The following is a 19,468-nucleotide window of genomic DNA, read 5'->3' as shown; positions in this document are numbered from 1 at the left end:
TGTGTCTGAGTATCTGTTTTTAAATATTAAACTTTGTTTGCTGCCTGTGTTGTATGTAAATGAACTTCCTAGAGTCATCATAGCAGTATGATTACTCCTGCTGCAAGCACGCCTCCTGCCTGATGATTGGCAGATGATGTCACTGCAGGCAGAGATGTCAATCGATAGGCAGAAGGCGTGCTTGCAGTAGGGGATTGATGAATGCTTTTGAGCTGCTGTGTGACTGCATTTACATACAGCACAAAATAGCAGCAAAGTTTAATGGTTAATAAAACGCACTGCCAGCTGCTTCATTTTAAAAAAGGTAAAGGTTCCCTTTAAGATTTAGCTTGGGTCATTGGAGACATTGCAGCCATAATGCACACCGAATATCAATGATCTCTGTGATGCAGGGGCGTAACTACCACTGTAGTAGCCATAGCGACTGCTACGGGGCCCGCCAAATCAGGGGGCCCTATGGTCTGCCCTTGCAATACAATGGGCCCCCTGAGCCATCATCATTTGCAGCACCAGGTGGCTGAGCGGGCCTTCAGGGTGCTGCAAAGGTCCCTTTAACTGTTAAATGTTAAAGGTTATGACTAAGCTTGACGGGTTTGTGATCAGTCAGGAGGGGGGCAATTAAACCTTTGCTATGGGGCCCAGCCATTTCTAGTTACGCCCCTGCTGTAATGCCTTCAGTTCAGTCATTATAGTCCTATTATACAAAGCAATTTTTAACGATTAATGATAAACGATTGCAAACTTCAAACAATATAGTGATAATTCGCACTATAATCGTCCCGTATTAAAGGGCCCTAAGGGACGCAGATGTTATGTGTTATGTTTGTGTGTAACTGACCAGAGGAAAGAGGTGGAGATAGCTCTGTAATATACTTAGTGAGGAAGCCACATGCTGACACCTCCTCTTCTCCTCCGCAGTCTCCAGCCGCAGGCTCTGCGGTATGCAATAAAAATAAAGACTGCAAATCTGCTTTTATCCATAGTCTGAGGTTCTCTACAAAGACTTTAAAAAAGGAAACCACAAGACAACTTTGTCACGCCATTGTCTGCTCCATTTACTGGACTGTAACTTGTAGACATGGAAAGAGTAATAAATAGGAATATATCGAATTGTGCACTGCATTGTTAAGCCCCTAGGGAGGCAGCAATTTTGGGTCTTGAGCATGTAGCATCTTTCTTGTTTCTTATTTGTTGGCGTAGCCATATCAGAACTAGGGATGGTCCGAACCTGCTGAGGTTCAGGTTCGTATGAACCCGAACGCTCGGCATCAGATTCCCGCTGTCTGGCCGCTCCGTGCAGCGGGTGGATACAGCGGGAGGACCGCCTGGAAAACTGGGATACAGGTTATGGCTGTATCCCAGTTTTCCAGGCGGTCCTCCTGCTGTATCCACCCTCTCCACGGAGTGGGCAGACAGCGGGAATCATTTCCAAGAGTTCGGGTTTGTACAAACCCGAACTAAAGCAGGTTCGGACCATCCCTAATCAGAACCCATTCATGTTGTATTTTTACAGGCCAATTTTGGAGTAGATTTCACAAGGTTTTTTTTTTTTTTTTTTACTCTTTTAATTCTACAAGTCAGTATGAACAAAAAAACCCCAAATTTATATAATTTTCTTCTATACTTTACTACTTTTGCAAAAAAAAAAAAAAAAAAAAAAAAATTCTTTTGTTTTTGTGCCTCCCTATTGAGAGCAACTTTTCCATCAACAGAGCTTTGTGAGGTCTTGTTTTTCAGGGAATGAGTTGACTTTTTCAGTGATGTTATTTTGAGATAAACATAACTTTTTACTCTGAAAAGAAAAATATAGAATTTTATTTTGTTTTGTACTTTTTAGCATTTTGGACACAGTTTAATTTTTCTAAAATTTTTATGATATCCTACTTGACCCATCTGTTTTCTCTTTTTTTTTTTTAGTAAAACCTCGAATTGTGAATCCAGATATAACAGGACATTCCAAAAGTCAAACTGAGATCTCTGTAAAAGTAGGTGACAATGTGATACTTCCATGTGAGGTAGTAAGTGTTCCCCCACCGTTCATTACATGGGCAAAGGAGACGCAGCTCATCTCACCTTTTTCTCCCAGGTACAGTAACCTCTTTTCTCTTTTTCAAAACATCAGTGTTCCCCAACATGTGGCCCTCCAGCTATTCCAAAAACTACACCTCTTGGTACAACCTTACAGCTTTCGGTCTTTGGCTTTAGGACATGCTGAGGGATTGGACCACAAGTTGGGGAACACGCCAATAAATTATGTGCATCTTTGGGTAACGACCATAATGTCTGTTTGTATAAAGACATAACTGCATGATGTCTATCTATAGGTAGTACTCAGTGGAAGACAAGGGAAACAGAATGAGCCCCTTCCTTTCTAATGCTCCTCCATTAAGACTCTTCAAAAAATTTCTCCCCAGTTTTCCAATTTACCTATAATGACTCATAGAATTACAACTCTTTGCAGAAAATATAGCAGATTAATTTTTTTTTTAAACCGAATTTACGAGTTCAGATAGTCAGAATTTTTTTTAGCACCTGGTTGACACCGAGGTAGAGATCCTGGTGTCACAGTTCATTTATCCAAATGCTGTCCAGTTCCCCGGATCGCCACTGGTTTCTTTATGTGAAGCGGCACACTTTATGCAGTGGAGGCAGGCCCGTCCCCCTTTTAATGATATCTCCTACCCTCAGTGACGCGCCTTCATTAGAATCCTATCTGGCCACGTCACAGAGGGATGGGTATATCATTACACGGGGGGCGCCAGGCATAGAGGGGGCCGATGCAAATGAAGAAACTGGCGCCAATCATGGCGACCCAGTGGCATTTTGAAATTTGAACTGTGCCACCGGGATCTCCGCACTGGTGGAGAAAATTTTTTCTTACTACCTAAATTGGTACATTCATTTTAAGGTAGAAATGGACCACTTGTCTACAGGGTCTTTATGCAGCTGCGCATGTTAATATATATACTGTATGTATGTGTGTTTGCACCCCCAACTGAACACAGTTGAGGTGATTGAAGGGGTTATCCCCCAATTAAATTCATCAATAGTAAAGAAGTGCTTCATTTGATCAGCGCTCCGCTCATCAAGCCACCGGCCTTTCAACGCTGCTCCGCTCCCTGCTGCTTCTCCCAGGATGCCCGGAAAAGCTGGATCCAATTATGGAAAACGTCTCCCAGTTTCCCAGGATTGGATCCAGATTTTCCTTGGCACCGCTAAAAGGCCAGCAGTTTGATGAGTGGAGTGCTTATCAAATGAAGCACTTCACTTCGTTTAGATGAGTGATTCGCTCATCTCTAATCAATAGGATAGAGCATAACTAGCTGATCAGTGCAGGTTCATCCAGGAATTACAACAGCCATGCCGAAATGTGCCGCGGAATTAACGGAGCACACCGCGCATGGCCATATGATTTTAGTAGACCAAGCACTGGGTACCCGTGACTACTTTTGGCTTACTATGCTTTTCAGTCCCTCTAATAACATGTATACCAGTATAAGGTTATGTTCATACACAGGCCTTTTTTTATAATGATGGCCGTTAAAAATAATCATGATAATTATATACAGTTGTCCTTTAAAAAAATGATTTATCAAACATGGTGTAAAGTAAAACTGGCTATGTTGCCCCTAGCAACCAATCAGATTCCACTTTTCATTCCTTACAGACTCTTTGGAAAATGAAAGGTGGAATCTGATTGGTTGCTAGGGGCAACTGAGCCAGTTTAACATTACACCATGTTTAATAAATCTCCTCCAATGGCTGTTATTTGGCCTAAAAAGACATTGAGTGAGCATAGCCTAAAACAAACCAAACATACTCACAAGTAAGCTACAAGATCTATGTGTAAGAAGTCCAAATAATATTGTATGAGCATAAAATCCAAAAATACTAAGCTTTTCTGTACATAAAGGTTTATTGTAAATCGCGGATCATATTTTTAATGTACAACTAATAAATGGATTTCCACTTTGGCCGTTCAATGTTTTATTTCTATTCATTTGCAGACACAATATTCTTCCATCAGGTTCAATGAAGATATTTGACACTAGAGTCACAGACACAGGGATGTATACATGTGTGGCTACCAATATAGCGGGAAATGTCACACAGTCTGTAAAGCTCAATGTTTATGGTAAGAACGGGGTCAGCTCTTTAATATTAAGTATATAAGTGAGGAAAACAAAACATCGATCACTATAAATGTGTCTGGGCATGCTCTATGACCTTCGCAAAGGTGATTCCACAGGAAGGGGGAGGCTGAGCTGTGAGTTTCATCTATTGTTTTCTCTATCCACTGGTATCACCCTTCACTGTAATTCAGAACAGATCCCTTTCCAGTATCCTCCTCCTTATCATCAAAGACAGAACAGAAGGTGTCAGCTTACCTTTAGGCTTAGGCTGGGTTCACACTTGAGTTAGATCGTTCAGTATTTAAAAAAACATGGCTGAAGAAGTTGGATGCAACCATAGGGAGTCCTTGAAAACATGGATGCAGCCATAGGCTGGATTCATGTTTTCCAGGACTCCTAGGGCTGCATCCAACTTCCTCAGCCACCTGTATTCAAATGGCAAATGATCAGACTCAAGCATACTCCAGCTGGGCCGTCTGTAGTTGAGATGTATCTATCAAGGCTGATGGAGTTGCCAGGGACCGCCCGATGATTCTTGGTTCGGGCTGCATGATAGATAGATGATGCAGGATAGATAGATAGATAGATAGATAGGTAGATAGGACTGACATTTGTGGTCTCCTAAGAAGTCCTGTATTCAGCTGATTTTATGCTTTATTCCTAAGTGCCACCAAAAATCCACCGAGGCCCTAAAGTCATAAGAGTCAATGTTCATCAAGGCTTTGAGATTACCTGCGCCAGCAATGGCATACCACTACCCAAAACAACCTGGTTAAAGGATGGACGACTCTTAGAACTGAATGAAGGACTAAAGGACACCTCCTTCAGAGTGGAGAGCGCAGAACTGTCAGATACAGGACTATATACCTGCATTGCCAGTAACGTCATTGGCCAAGACGAGGCCAACGTGACGGTGGAGATCCGAGGTAACAATGATTATCAGAATACAAGAATACTTACTGTTTGGGTTTTTGTAGATGACAAGTTGACTCTCCATATTCTATTGCAGCGCCTCCTACTTTATCCATGCTGGAACCTCCTTATGACAAAACAAACCAAGAAAGAGTCGCCAACCAATTGGTTGCATTTCCCTGTCCAGTAAAAGGTACAAATCACTTGATATCAATTATCATTCCATTATTTATGGGATTTTTCTGTTGATAATATTTGCATGATTGAAATTCCTAATGTAGTTGAAGTCTTTTCCTTCCTGGTAATAGTCCTTCCTTGCCTGGCAACACATTTACAATCTCAGAAACCCTTTTGAAATAGGATTAACACTTTAAACTATTTAAGGTAAAATTTTTTATTTAATGGCATCCTAGTAGAGATGAGCGAACCTGGAGCATGCTCGACCCCAACCGGAACTTTCGGCATTTGATTAGCGGTGGCTGCTGAAGTTGGATAAAGCCCTAAGGCTATGTGGAAATCATGGATATAGTCATTGGCTGTATCCATGTTTTCCAGACAACCTGATATTTAAATAGTGTGGAGAAGGGTGTATGTGTGTATGTCATAAATTGATTAGGGGCACGGGGTGTGTGTGTGTGTGGGGGGGGATGCCAATCTGCTTACCGCTCCCAGAGCCAACTGTCATCTTCTCTTGGGTTCTGGGTACATCACGACCTGGACTTGACGTCAAAGACTGGTGGGATTTAGCCCGCTCAGCCAATCAGTGACTGCAGAGGTGTCCTGTCCCAGTCACTGACTAGCCCAGCAGGGCATCTATCCGCTGGGTCTTAATGTAGCCGGAGGGAAAAGACCCCGTCATCAGAAGACAGCCGGTGGGGTCCAGGAGCGGGACATGGCTCTGCACAGGCGACGGGACAAATGACTATAACTTTTTTTATTTCCCCCTGCCCCTAATGAATCCCACCCCCCCACACACTCACTGGAAGTCCCCTTTAAGCAGTTTTCTCCCCAACTCACTTATGGTCAGTGGGGGTTTCAGCACTAAGTGGGGGTCTTAAGTAGTATTGAGGGGACTTTTCAAACACTAGTCTCTAAGACATATGACCGAGACTCTTTAAAGGGTTATATTCCAGATTAACATAACAGTATAAGCAACACGTGTCAGAACACTGGGTGGTCCAATTGCTGAGACCCTAGTGATCTCCAAAACGAGCCCCTGTTATTTGTCATGAATAAAGCATTGGGTCGCGCATGTACCTTCGATTACATTCTTTGTCTATAGAGTTGCCAAAAATACCTGAATACTACATTTGGTTACCTTCAGCAGCTCCCATAGAGAATGAATGGAGCAGCAAAGTGTTCACACGACTCGTCGCTCTATTCACAATAAACACTCGGGCCCCATTTTGGAGATCACGTTGGATGCTTCCCTCTTATTTCCATCCTGTGTATAGGGGATAAGGAATACCCCTTTAAGTGTAGGTTAAAACAAACCAGTACTAGCTTACATTCTGTATATTATTGTTCTATTTCATTATATTTTCTATATTACTTTAATAAGGTACACCGAAACCAGCTATCAAATGGTTACGCAATAACAAGGAATTAACAGGGACAGAACCTGGCGTTAACATTACGAGAGATGGGACCCTGCTCGTCATCAATTCCTTGACACCATATGACAATGGAGAGTACAAGTGTGTGGCAACCAATGAAGCGGGGCTGACGGAGAAGAAATACAACCTGAAAGTCCATGGTAGTATTCTTATTTCTTTTACTTTCGGTGTTTACAGAAGTACTTTTTGTATTGTAAATCTATGACTTTCTTAGATTATTGAGGTACTTTGTATAAGCATCTTATAGTATTACCTATCCAGCTTGCAATTGTAGACTCAATAAAAGGTCTTAGAGTCACTTGGGGAGATTTATCAAACATGGTGTAAAGTGAAACTGGCTCAGTTGCCCCTAGCAACCAATCAGATTCCACCTTTCATTCCTCACAGACTCTTTGGAAAATGAAAAGTGGAATCTGATTGGTTGCTAGGGGCAACTAAGCCAGTTTCACTTTACACCATGTTTGATAAATCTCCCCCACTGTTTAAAAAAAACTTTGCTTTAATCAAAGATCCTTTGTAATATATTTAGTTAAAGTCCTGTCTTTTGTAGACAGACTAGCACCTGAGAGAAAAGCTTACAATACAAGTCTGTCAATACAGGTCTATATATTGGATAGGGGTGAGGAATGAGATAGGATTGAGGGGATTGAAGAACCTCCAATTTTGTAACTGTCCATAGATAAACAGTATAGATGAGCGAATTGAACTTCACTAAACAAGATATGTACGAATTTTGCAAAATGTTTGGTTCGGTATGGCAAAGTGTGCATCAAATCCGATCCAAGATGGCAGTCACATAATTCAATATACAAAGAAAACAAACAAAAAAAAAAAGGGTATGTGCACCTGTTCATGCTCTCCCAGTGTCCTCCTACAGGTTTCTTGTGTCCCCTGCCGATCACAGCCGTCTACATTCCGCTCAGCCAGTAACTGACTGAGACAGGACAGCGCTATGGCCAGTGATTGGCTGAATGGGACGCAGCTGTGGTTAGCTGGGTTTACTGGGGCAGCATGGACAGGTAGGTATTGATTAGTGAACTTGCTAAACCGCACTAAAACAGCGAAATGCCTGGTTTTAGTGCGGTTTGTTTAAAGGGGTATTCCACTCAAACATAACTTTTGATATGTTGCTGCCCATGGTGAAACTAACAATTCCTTCCACACTTGTTATTATATATTCAGTCTCCTTCACCCAGTTCTGAGCTGCTGCTTTCTGCTGAAGACATAAAAATCTGTGTGTGAGCCTCTCTCTCTGTCTCCCCCTCCTTCCCCCTCCCTTCTGAGACGGCTGATGTAAACAAGTCCCTGGCAGGCTGTATCTGCAACATTGTAGCTTCTTTGTAATGCTGAGGTGAAGTTGCTGATGAACTCACTGTGACTTACCCTCCCAGCATTACAAAGAATCTACAGTGTTGCAGATAAAGCCTGCCAGGGACTTGTTTACATCAGGCGTCTCAGAAGGGAGGGGGGAGGAGGGGTAGACAGAGAATGTGGGTCTCCTAACCTTGTTCTACCTGGCTGCCATGTCCAGAAGGTAGATGACTGAGGAGTAAACCAGGGTTATGGAAAGAGTCAAGCTCCCTGTGTTATGCGACAGTGTTTCCACGGCTCCCATAAAAGTAATAGGGAGTTATGGAACATTCCTTTAATCTGCCTGATGTGTGATCTCCCAGCTGGTTCACACACGAGACTTGGTCGGTCAATGTTTTCTAAAGGTCATATCTGCTCTTGGACATGAATGGAGGCAATCGAGGCTAAAGGCCGTGTTCCGGGGGACTCTGTCCCAAAAGCTTTAATTACAATTCGCCTGAGAACACAATTCAGCTTAATGAGGTTTATAAATGAGATTGTCTATCACCATAGCAACAGAAAATGTACTGTTACACTACTGTAATTGACGGACAAAGTGTCCTCTAATGGCCGAGCTGCCCGGAGCTCACCTTACCACGGGGATTGTGTTCTAGCATTTAGCACATTACTTATTATTGGCTTTCATCTCCGTCCTTACTTACTTCCCAAGTCCTCATTAAACAACCGACGTCCGCCAAGTTTTTAATTGAATGCAGATGCTGCAGAACATAGCGGTGAATCATTGTCACACATGGAAGTAATAGTTTACAGGACACAGTGGTTATACAGTATCCCAGTGTAAACATGCGCTTCCTTTTTGCAAATTTGCACATATTTAATCCATTGAAGAATCTCCTTTTCTGTTCTTATATCAACACTGTTCTTATATCATTATATCAACACTCATTTACAGATCCCCCGGTGATTAAAGACAAGGAGAGACTGACAAATATCTCCGTTCTGTTAAACCATGAGGTCAGCCTATATTGTGATGCTACCGGTAGCCCGCCACCGCTCATCACATGGTACAATGGAACCACCCAGGTATATGGAACTTTATTGGGACGGTATTTGTGATATTTTTGATCAGTCAATAATTAACATATACAGTAAATTGTATTAAAAAATTAAACTGGTGTCTTTTAAGTTGTTATACAGATATGTATAGGGATGGCCTATACTGTACTTAATCGGGGCTATCAGTATCGGATTGGTGAGGGGGTGGTGGAATGGGCTGCAATACCCTGCATAGCTGCTATCATGTGTGCTGGTGTACTTACCTGAGGAAACAAAGAAAAGACCGCTGTGTTAACCCAGGTGTGCATGACCGCCTCAAACAGCCGATCAAGAGCTTGACCTCAACCAACCTAATACTGATGGCCTATCTTAAAGGGATATTCCCATCTCAGCTTGTTATCCCTTATCCACAAGGTACTTTCTGGGTGTCCAACTGCTGGGATCCTCATCCATCACAAGAACAGAGACACAATCTTACCCGGAATTAGTGGAGTGGTCACCATTATAGATAAGCGCAACTAAAATATGCTGGAGTCGGACATTCGGCACTTGAATACCAGTGACTGACAAAGCTGGATGCAACCCTAGAGAGTTCCGGAAAACATGGATATAACCCATGGTTTATGGCTGTATCCACGTTTTTCAGGACTCCGTAGGGCTGGATCGAACTTCTTCTGCCACCAGTGTTCAAATGCTTAACGTTCTGAGTCTAGCATACGCGAGTCGTGCTCTTCCCTACTTACCACAACTGCATGGCCACCGTAGCCGCAATGCTAAACTTAGAAATGTTTAGCGGTCCTATAGAAGTTAAAAGGAGGGCAAGTTGCAGTAGGCACTACATAAATTGTGGGGACATCTGCATCTTTATGCTCAGGATCATAAGGGTCCCAGCGGTTAGAACCCCCCAACCAGCTTGTTATCTCTTTCCTATAGAGGAGATAGGAAGCTGAGATGAGAGTACCCCTTAAGGACAGGCCATGAATACTCTTTTCTCAGAATACTGGATTGGACTTCAGATGCATCAGCTGGTGCAGGACTGTGTTTTATTGGGATCATGGCAAATGAAATCCCCTCTGAAATTGAAGAAAGTTTAATGGTGGTCCTGTTAATTGTAAGTTCATGGCATGTTGAGCAACACATGACATATGACATCAGACATGCAAAAATAGTTCACCCTCTTGTTAGTGAGCCTGAGCGTGTTAATGTCATCCTTTATTTGAGTAAATCATAATGGCATAGTTATAGGATTCCAATGATATCATTCCAAAACCACATGTATGCTCGGCCTAGCCAAAGGTGCATGTGTATGTAGGGTTTGGCTGCCAAAATAGTGTTGAGCCAACATTTATGTGAAATGTATGGGCATTGGGCAGCTTAAGTTGTCTAAAAACAATAAGATCTGGCATGTTGAAGTCCACGTGCTTTTATATCCAGAGCTGTGGTCAGCCACAAACCCCCCTTCCTCTCCAATATACAATAACATCTATGAGAATTGTAAGTATACAACAATGCTAACACAAAGCCAAGTCTATAAAATAATTTGCTCAATATGGGGTGGAGGACACAAAGCAGCCGAGACAGATTCCTCACTAGTGTTGAGAAGACTTGTTAAGGTTCGGGAAGTTCTCTGAACCCAAATGCACAGCATTGGACTCCCGGTAGATGGAGAAGTTGGATGCTGGCCTACAGCTGCCAGGAAAACATGGATACAGCCTATGGTATGTTTTTCAGGACTCCTTACGATGGCATCCAAGCCACAAGGAGTCAAATGTAAAAAGCTGAGTTCGGAGAACATTGGCCAAATCTGAACAGTTGGCAAGTCCACTCAACACTTTTCCTCACTTATTATCTCAACCGTTCTCCTCTTCTAGGTCGTTGGAAGTAATAATGTTCTTTTACTTGAAAAAGGAAAAATAATGAAGATAATGAAGACTACTCAATCCGGATACTTTACCTGTATAGCTGGTAACATTGCTGGGAGCTCCGAGAAGCAGTTCTTTGTAAATGTCCTTGGTGAGTTCATCTTATGTAGTTATATAGGTAGTAGTCCATAGATTGTAACGTCAGTTTTCTCTAAATTCTAAAAACTAGCTCCAAAAAAAGTAGAGAAACTGTCATCTTTAAAACCACTGTTTTTTTCCCCATAATCGGCTGCAAAATTGGCAAATCTATCCCAAATTTGTACCAAAAGCTGCATGTGACAACTGGTATGAAAACTGTATTGACCTTTATACTGAACCTTACTATCCATTCATGTGTATTCCAAAAACAATAGCATAACCATGCCATGTTAAAGTGACTCTGTACCCACAATCTGACCCCCCCCCCCCCCAAACCACTTGTACCTTCGGATAGCTGCTTTTAATCCAAGATCTGTCCTGGGGTCCGTTCAGCAGGTGATGCAGTTATAGTCATAAAAACAACTTTTAAACTTACAACACTGTGCCCTACAGGCGTATCTGCGCCCTAACTTTGCACCACCCCTCCGTCCCTCCTCCCCACCCTCTTCATCATTAGGAAGGCCACTGGAACATTCTCTCCATGCTGAACATTACACAGGTCTTTAACGATCCAGCCCATGTGCCAGGCTGACACAGGTGGGGAATAGTAGGCAATCTGCCTGGAGCATTCCTAATGATGAGGAGGGCGGGAAGGAAGGAACAGAGAGGTTGTGCCACCCTAATGCATACACAATCCAGGCCACTCCCGTAGGGCATGGGGCTGCCAGTTTAAAAGTAAATTTTTAGCACAAAAACTGCATCACCTGCCAAACGGACCACAGGATTAAAAGCAGCTACCTGATGGTACAAGTGGTTTGGGGGGGTCACATTGTGGGTACAGAGTCGCTTTAATGTGTTTAGTTTGGAATGGATAATACATCTCAAAAGCACCCATAGTTAGTGTTGAGCAGAGTTGCCAAACTGTTTGGGTTAGGAAAGTTCTTTGAACTCTCACAATTTGATCCCCGCCGTCTGGAGAAGTTAGATGCTGTCCTAGGGAGTCCTGTAAAACATTGATACAGCCATAGGCTATGTTCACACAATGTAAATGACCAGCCGTTCCGTGACCCGTACTGCAGTACCGGCCGGATGATCTTTAGCCCCGCAGAGTTCCAGCTCCGGCCGGGATCCCATAGACAGCAATGTAACGTATATTTTCGTAATAATCACGGCTGTTGTACGTTGTGTGAACATAGCCATAGGCTGTAACTTCTCCAGATGCTAGGAGTCAAATACTGATCGTTTTGGTTGAACGTTGCCCAACCCAAACTGTTCAGCAACTCCGCTCAATATTACTCATAATCTAATTAAAAGAATGTTCCCAAAATATCTGATTCTCTCATTCATGCAAGTAATATGATTATTTTTTATATATTATATGACTAGATCCCCCTGACATTGTTAGCAGTGGAAGCATTACTGACCTTTCAGTAATAGCTGGAAAAGGAGCCAAACTGGAGTGTAGGGTAAAAGGAAAACCATTCCCTGCCATCCAGTGGTTCAAAGAAAACAGGTAAGACTAAAAGGAGCATTACCATATTACTAATCTACAACTTCACTCCAGATAAATCACATAGTAAATACAAAAAGTTTTATTGCCTTCAATAATTACTTAAAGGACAACTCCGGCGAAATTTTTTTTTAGCTTATTTAACACACATTACAAAGTTATATAACTTTGTAATGTGGTTAAATACCCGGTCTGGCCCCCTTCCCCCACTTTCGGACCCCCGACCCCCCCGCCCGAAAGTTAAAGAATGTATACATTACCTATTACGGTCGTCACGGCCCTCTTCTCCCGGGCGGCATCTGGTGACGAAGACGTCAGAGCCGGGGGGCGGTCCGGGTCTTCTTCCTCCTCGGCGTCTTCATGGAGAGTGAATGGGACGGAAAAGGCTGCTGGTGCACATGCGCACCAGCAGCCTTTTCATTGGCTGGAGCGCATCACATGGCTTCCAGCTTGCTCAGCCCTGATTGGCTGAGGTTGCTGGAAGCCATGTGATGCGCTTCAGCCAATGAAAAGGCTGCCGATGCGCAAGCGCACTGGCAGCCTTTTCCATCCCCAGGACCCGGAAGTCAGAGACATCGCTGGACGGCGGCGACGGAGAGGCGGACGGCGGGCGAATGGAGTGGCGATCGTCACCGGAGGGATGGTGAGTATGGTGTCTGTGTGTGTGTCTGTGTTTTTTTTTTAGGGGGGGGTCCCGCCGGAGTTGCCCTTTAAACCTTTCTGGCCAGAGATTTTTTTTTTACACATTTGTAACTCCTCACTTTCTAAGAGCCATAACTCCTTTATTTGTTCAGATACAGAGCCATATAATTGCTTGTTTTTTTGTGGGGCCATAAATGAGATTTAAAGGGGTTGGCCACTTTATAGTAAAATAGGTCAGCACAAAGTATTAGTAAGTGTACTCAATGTATATACTGACAGCAGCTCCCTGTGTACCTCATAGAGCTAAAATCAGACTCCCCTTCACCAGGCTGGGGTGCCCTGCTCTGTTTTGTTTCAGTCTACAAAATGGCTGACATGGAGGAGCATGTGACCATGCCCTGTCCACTGTGTTCTCCATAGACACATACAGGCTCAGTAGTGGACACTGGGGGGCGGGGCCTGGTCACATGCTCCTCCATGTCAGCAGTCTTATGGACCAAAACACCACAGAGCAGGGCAGCCCAGCCTGGAGGAGGTGAGTCTGATTTTAGCTCTATGCGGTACACAGGGAGCTGCTGTCAGTATATATAGTGAGTACACTTACTCAGGCTATGTTCACACTACGTATTTTTGAGACTGTATATTTGAGGCTGTATAGCAACCAAAACCAGGAGTGGATTGAAAACACAGAAAGGATCTGTTCACATAATGTTGTAATTGAGTGGATGGCCGTCATTTAATGGCAAATTTTTGCTGTTATTTTAAAACAACGGCTGTTATATTGAAATAATGGCAGTTATTTACCGTTATATGATGGCCATCCACTCAATTTCAACATTGTGTGAACAGAGCCTTTCTGTGTTTTCAATCCACTCCTGGTTTTGGTTGCTATGAGGACCTGACTTGAGGACCAAATACTGCCTGAAATATACGTAGTGTGAACCCAGTAATACTGTATACTGAGCAATTTTACTATAAAGTGGCCAACCCCTTTAAGCAGGGGCGGTCTTGGCATTTCTGGGGCCCCAAGCGAAGTTTTGTCTGCCCCCCCCCCCCTCGACACGTGTTCCGAAACAATAGACTGCTGTGTGTTGCCCCCAGTAGTATATACCCTTTGTGCGCTACCGCCAGTAATATATACTCCTTGTGTGCTGCCCGCAATAGTATATACCCCTTGTGTCCTGCCCCCAATAGTATATACCCCTTGTGTCCTGCCCCAGTAGTATATACCCCTTGTTTGCTTCCCCCAGTAGTATATAGACCCCTGTGTGTTCCCCCAGTTATATATAGCCCTCCCGTGTGCTCCCCCAGAAGTATATAGACCTCCTGTGTGCTGCCCCAGTTGTATATAGACCCCCTGTGTGCTCCCCCACTAGTATATAGGCCCCCTGTGTGCTCCCTTAGGGGTATTTAGCCCCCCTCTGTGCTCCCCCACTTGGATATAGACCTCCTGTGTGCTCCCCCACTTGATTATAGACCCCTGTGTGCTCCTCCAGTAGTATATAAACCCCCTGTGTGGTTCCCCCAGTAGTATATAGACCCCCTGTGTGCCCCACCAGTATTATATAGACCCCTTGTGTGCTGCCCAAGTAGTATACAGACCCCTGTGTGCTCCCCAGTTATATATAGACCACCTGTGTGCCTCACAAGTAGTATATAGACCCCCTGTATGTTCCCCCAGTAGTATATAGACCCCCTGTGTGCCCCACCAGTAGTATATAGACCACTGTTTGCTCCCCCAGTAGTATATAGCCCCCCTGCGTGCTCCCCCACTTGGATATAGACCTCCTGTGTGCTCTCCAAGACCCCTCTGTGAAGCCCCAGTAGTCTATAGCCCCCCTGTGTGCTCCCCGTTATATAGTCCCCCTGTGTGCTCCCCCCATTTATATAGACCCCCGACGTGCACTCCCCCAGTTAAACAGACCCCTGTGTGCTCCCCCTCCCATATAGTATATAACACAATAAAACAAACACTTATACTCACCTGGGTCCGGGCGTCTCCTCTTCTCTTCACTCTTGTGGCCGCAGGAAGGGTTTTCCCTGCGATCACAAGAGGCCGCACTCCCCTTGTCCTGGCGCCGATGCTCCAGTGATGTAACTGGAGCACCGACACCACAAGGACAAAGCTGCCACTTGTGACCGCAGGGAAAACACTTCCTGCGGCCACAAGAGTGACTGACAGGAAGGGAGCCAATGTCTCCCGCCCTGTCAGTGCTGCTGCATGTAACTATGAGCGCTCATTACGACTGCTCATAGTTACAGTTCAGATGGCAGCAGCGAGCGGGGCAGCGGCCCTGTCCAGCCGTCTTGAGCACAAGAGCGGGGCGTGGGGGCCCCCCTGGAACTTGGGGGCCCCAAGCGATCGCTTGGGGTGCTTGGTGCCAAAGACCACCACTGCCTTTAAGGATGCCCCTTTAATTAACCATAAAATTTATTGAGAAGTGGAAAAAAAGTTAATTTGGCTAAAATTGGGGAAAAAAGTGATTTAGCAAAGGATTTCCTTTTTAGGCTGTTCACTTTGTGGTAAAACTGACATTTTATCCTAATTCTGACAGTTAGTACGATTACAGTGATACTCAATTTATATAATTGTTGTCCACTTTAAGGGGAAGATCCATCTAAGCAACAATTTTTTTTTATTCTAAGGCTTCTAAAAAGAAAAAAAAAACAGAAACAAAAACAAAAACAACTTTGTGAATCATTTCTTTGCAGGGCTGTTAAACATACCAGTGCATCACCATGGTAACAGACTACAAACAAGCATTGTGTAGTCTGATTTCACAATGTAACAATAGCAGTTCACCCTAGATTACCTTCTTCCCATGTGATCCAGTATTCCACTAAAATACTAGGTAGGGGAGAGTCAGAGGGTAATATGAACATAGGTTCAGACTACAAAGAATCTGTTTGCAGTCTGAAGTATAATGTTCCAATGGGACTGTAGATTAAAAAAATTGGGACATTCTTAACAGAGATTATTTGTACAACCTATGCTTAGGATAAGCTATCAGACTGGTGGGGATCCAACTCCCATTAACCTTCCCTTCAGCTTATTTAAGGTCAACTGAGCTGTGCCTGGGGAGCACCATAGCCCCTTCAGCTGATCAGTTGGGATGTTGGTAGTTGGACTTTCACCAATTTGACATTCATGGCTTATGGAGAGGATGGGCCATCGGTGTTGTGTTCCTGGAACATGCCATAAATTTTTGAACCTTGGAGCAATGGAAGAATAAAAAACAGGAATAAAAACATGCCGACCAAGAATGTAATTGTGCTGAACATATTAAAGCTGAGCCAGAATCTCTTCTAGGGATCTATCATTTCAGGGTTTTTTTTTTTTACATTTTCTATTCTACTTCTATTTTGTATTCTGCTGTCAAGGGAAATAAGATTTATAATCTAATAATGTTATTTTAGCTTGATACTAAATACCCTATAAAATTATAAAGGCACTGTCGTAAAATTTCTATGTTATTTTTTTCTATGTTAAAATCAATGTACATATGGCCACATGTTCATTCTTCAGCGCGTACAGAGCAGGAGCGCGCGCCTCCCTTAGACTCCCATTATGAGCGGGAGGCTAACGACATTCCGCGGCGGACAATTCCGTAGCGGAATTCCGCTACCTTTGCTCAGTGGGAACTGGGCCTAACAAAGAAAAGACCAAATATCAGCACAGAGGGAGCATGAAGCACAGTTTGGCCATATGGTTAAAACATAGAAAACCTAAAAAAAAAACAAAAAAAAACAATTGAGTATATTGCAAAACAGCTTGCGATCACAATCCCTGTTGATTTCTTAAAAAACTAAAGAAATATGGGCAATGTAGGTTCTAGGATACAAAGTGTCTGTACCATGAGATAGGGAATGAAGTCCATGTCCCTTGTAAGTACTGTATGTGCTCTTCCTCTAGGTTCTCGAATATTCAAGATATTCTGTACTCTATAACAACTATAGGATAGAAGTGAATTTGTGGTAGAGTAGCTTTGCATGCATTTAGAAAATCATAAAACTTAATTTGGAAGAATTGCAGCTACAAATCAAGTGGTGTGGAAGCACTTACAGCTCATTTGCTTAAGGGTTTACATGTTTTCCTACAGGAAATGGATAATGGCTTACATACAACTACAGCAACAACAACAGTCATTTGTTCTGGAACAGTTATCGTAACTTGAAAACCCTTCAAACTGATCAAATAAAATCTACTGAAAACTAGACACTGGTTCCAAAACTCAACCAAAAATAAAAAAAAATACCAATATCAATGAAATAAAGCAGGTTCTTAAAGGGACCATACACATTGATAGAAGTAGATTATTGGTTGAATAATAGTTGAGTGAATGATCGTCTAATGTTTTCTGGACGATCATTTTTAAACAAAAAAGCTCAACGAAAGGTCTTCCATTGAATGTTCAAAATTGTAAAAACAGCCAACTTCTTTTCAGCCTCTTCTCACTTTTATACCTATATTGAGAACAGAAGATACTATATTAGAATACACACTGTGACTCATGTTAACTTATACTAAGAGTTAAAGGAGAAGTCCGACCATTTTTAAACTCTGGCAGCCGGCAGGGGCAGGGGGGAATTTGATAACCAGCAAGAACTTACCTCTACCCTTGTCCGTGGTGAGTGGTGGGACCAGCCTCAGGACCCCCGCCCGACACTGCACACGTAACAACCCGGCTGATGGACTGGCTGCTTAGCCAGTCAGTAACTGGGACAGGACGCCACTCTAGTCACTAATTGGCTGAGCGGCCAGTCCATCAGCCGGGAAAGGCATCATGTCCCGATGCTTACCGTGAGCACAAGTAGAGGTAAGCTCCTACTAGGTATCAATTTTCCCCCTGCCCTAGCCAGCTGCCAGATTTAAAAAATGGCCAGATTTCAGTTTCAAAAGGATATCTCAGCATTAAAAAAAAACCATACTGCAGGGGTCATTTAATAGTGCCATAGGAAAAAAAACTATACTCACCTAGCCCCGATCCACTGATGGTCCCCTGCAGCTCCCGTGCATTTATGTTCGTCTTCCGTCAGGTGCACTCCGTGCAGGAACAGTCTGCTCAGCCAATCACTGCAGCAGTGTCCATAGAAGATAAAGCCCACAGGGCCTTCCCCTGGCCTGCAGAGGCCCAACACAATGTTCACTCTATCAATATAAGCAGTGTATGTTTACTTGTGAGCATAGGGTTATTGGTTAGGGGAGAAGGGACTGAACATTGCTGGGCTTTTGCAACTCAGGCGAATACCCTGTGGGCTTTACAGTCTAATTTGCATAAAATTTCTAAAGCTTATATCTCAGATAGAAATAGGAGTCATGTCTCCTGATTCAGGGTAAGGAACCCTATTGGACACTGCCTTGGATTAAAGTGACTCTGTACCCACAATCTTTCCCCCCAAAGCACTTGTACCTTCAGATAGCTGCTTTTAATCCAAGATCTGTCCTGGGGTCCGTTCGGCAGGTGATGCAGTTATTGTCCTAAAGAAACAACTTTTAATCTTGCAGCCCTGTGTCAAATTGGCGTGGCCTAGAGTTTCTATGCCCTAGGCTTGCGGAGTGGGGGGGAGATTGTGGGTACAGAGTCGCTTTAAGTCAGCAAAAAGCTGACTTAAAGATAGTGATGAGCGGATGTGAAGATAATGGACAGGGTGGACTATGATGGACACCTGGTCACTACAGGGTTAGCCTTATAGTGCTAAAACGCTAGATTCAGTCCCCCTCCCTACACTGACAATTTCACAACCTTCTAAGCCCTACTCGGTCAGATCTCTCTCCTTACACTGACTAACTACCACTGTGAGTATTGCTGCCTAAATTCAGATGCTATCCCTGCTTGTGTCACTCTCCCTACTGAACGGAACAGAATGTATGTAATGACACTTATCGCAATCGCCAATTACAGTAATGCCAGTAGTGAACATGGCTACTAAATTACCTTATGTGTCCTTCCTTCCCCACATGTTCATTGGCTGTTTCAAATTGTACGCAGTTATGTACATCGCAAGATAAACGTTCGCATGTTCGGAAATGTTCTAAAATGATTGTTACAACCATTTCGATCATCGAACCAATTGTTCGTGATCAATGAACACAAACAATTAGGGTCATGTTTGTACAAACATACGAACCATTAGGAACATGTTCGCTTATCACCACCATGGAGCAAACTATTAACTGCACAGGAACAGTGCCGAGGATGAAGGTAAGACATATATCTTCCTCCTCTGCGTCTCCTGTGCAGTAGGGACATATCAGCAGGTTAGATTCGTCCAACCTGCTGATAGTTT

The 19,468-nt window shown here is 43.4% G+C and overlaps 1 protein-coding gene across 1 annotated transcript in view; it reads left to right on the top strand.

The window, feature by feature from the left end:
* Positions 1-19,468, top strand: part of HMCN1 (hemicentin 1) — a 195,371-nt gene that overhangs the window by 73,608 nt on the left and 102,295 nt on the right. Inside the window, exons 22-29 of the mRNA XM_069967438.1 lie at positions 1,918-2,086; positions 4,008-4,135; positions 4,799-5,059; positions 5,143-5,238; positions 6,607-6,801; positions 8,925-9,055; positions 10,900-11,041; positions 12,415-12,541. Of these exons, the coding sequence (XP_069823539.1) occupies positions 1,918-2,086; positions 4,008-4,135; positions 4,799-5,059; positions 5,143-5,238; positions 6,607-6,801; positions 8,925-9,055; positions 10,900-11,041; positions 12,415-12,541 (1,249 nt within the window). The remainder of the gene's footprint in view (positions 1-1,917; positions 2,087-4,007; positions 4,136-4,798; positions 5,060-5,142; positions 5,239-6,606; positions 6,802-8,924; positions 9,056-10,899; positions 11,042-12,414; positions 12,542-19,468) is intronic.

Source organism: Dendropsophus ebraccatus, chromosome 4, assembly GCF_027789765.1.
Source record: "Dendropsophus ebraccatus isolate aDenEbr1 chromosome 4, aDenEbr1.pat, whole genome shotgun sequence".
In the NCBI taxonomy this organism is placed as follows: Eukaryota; Metazoa; Chordata; class Amphibia; order Anura; family Hylidae; genus Dendropsophus; species Dendropsophus ebraccatus.
Note: the sequence above shows the minus strand (reverse complement) of the source record. Positions and strands in the feature narration are given on the sequence as shown.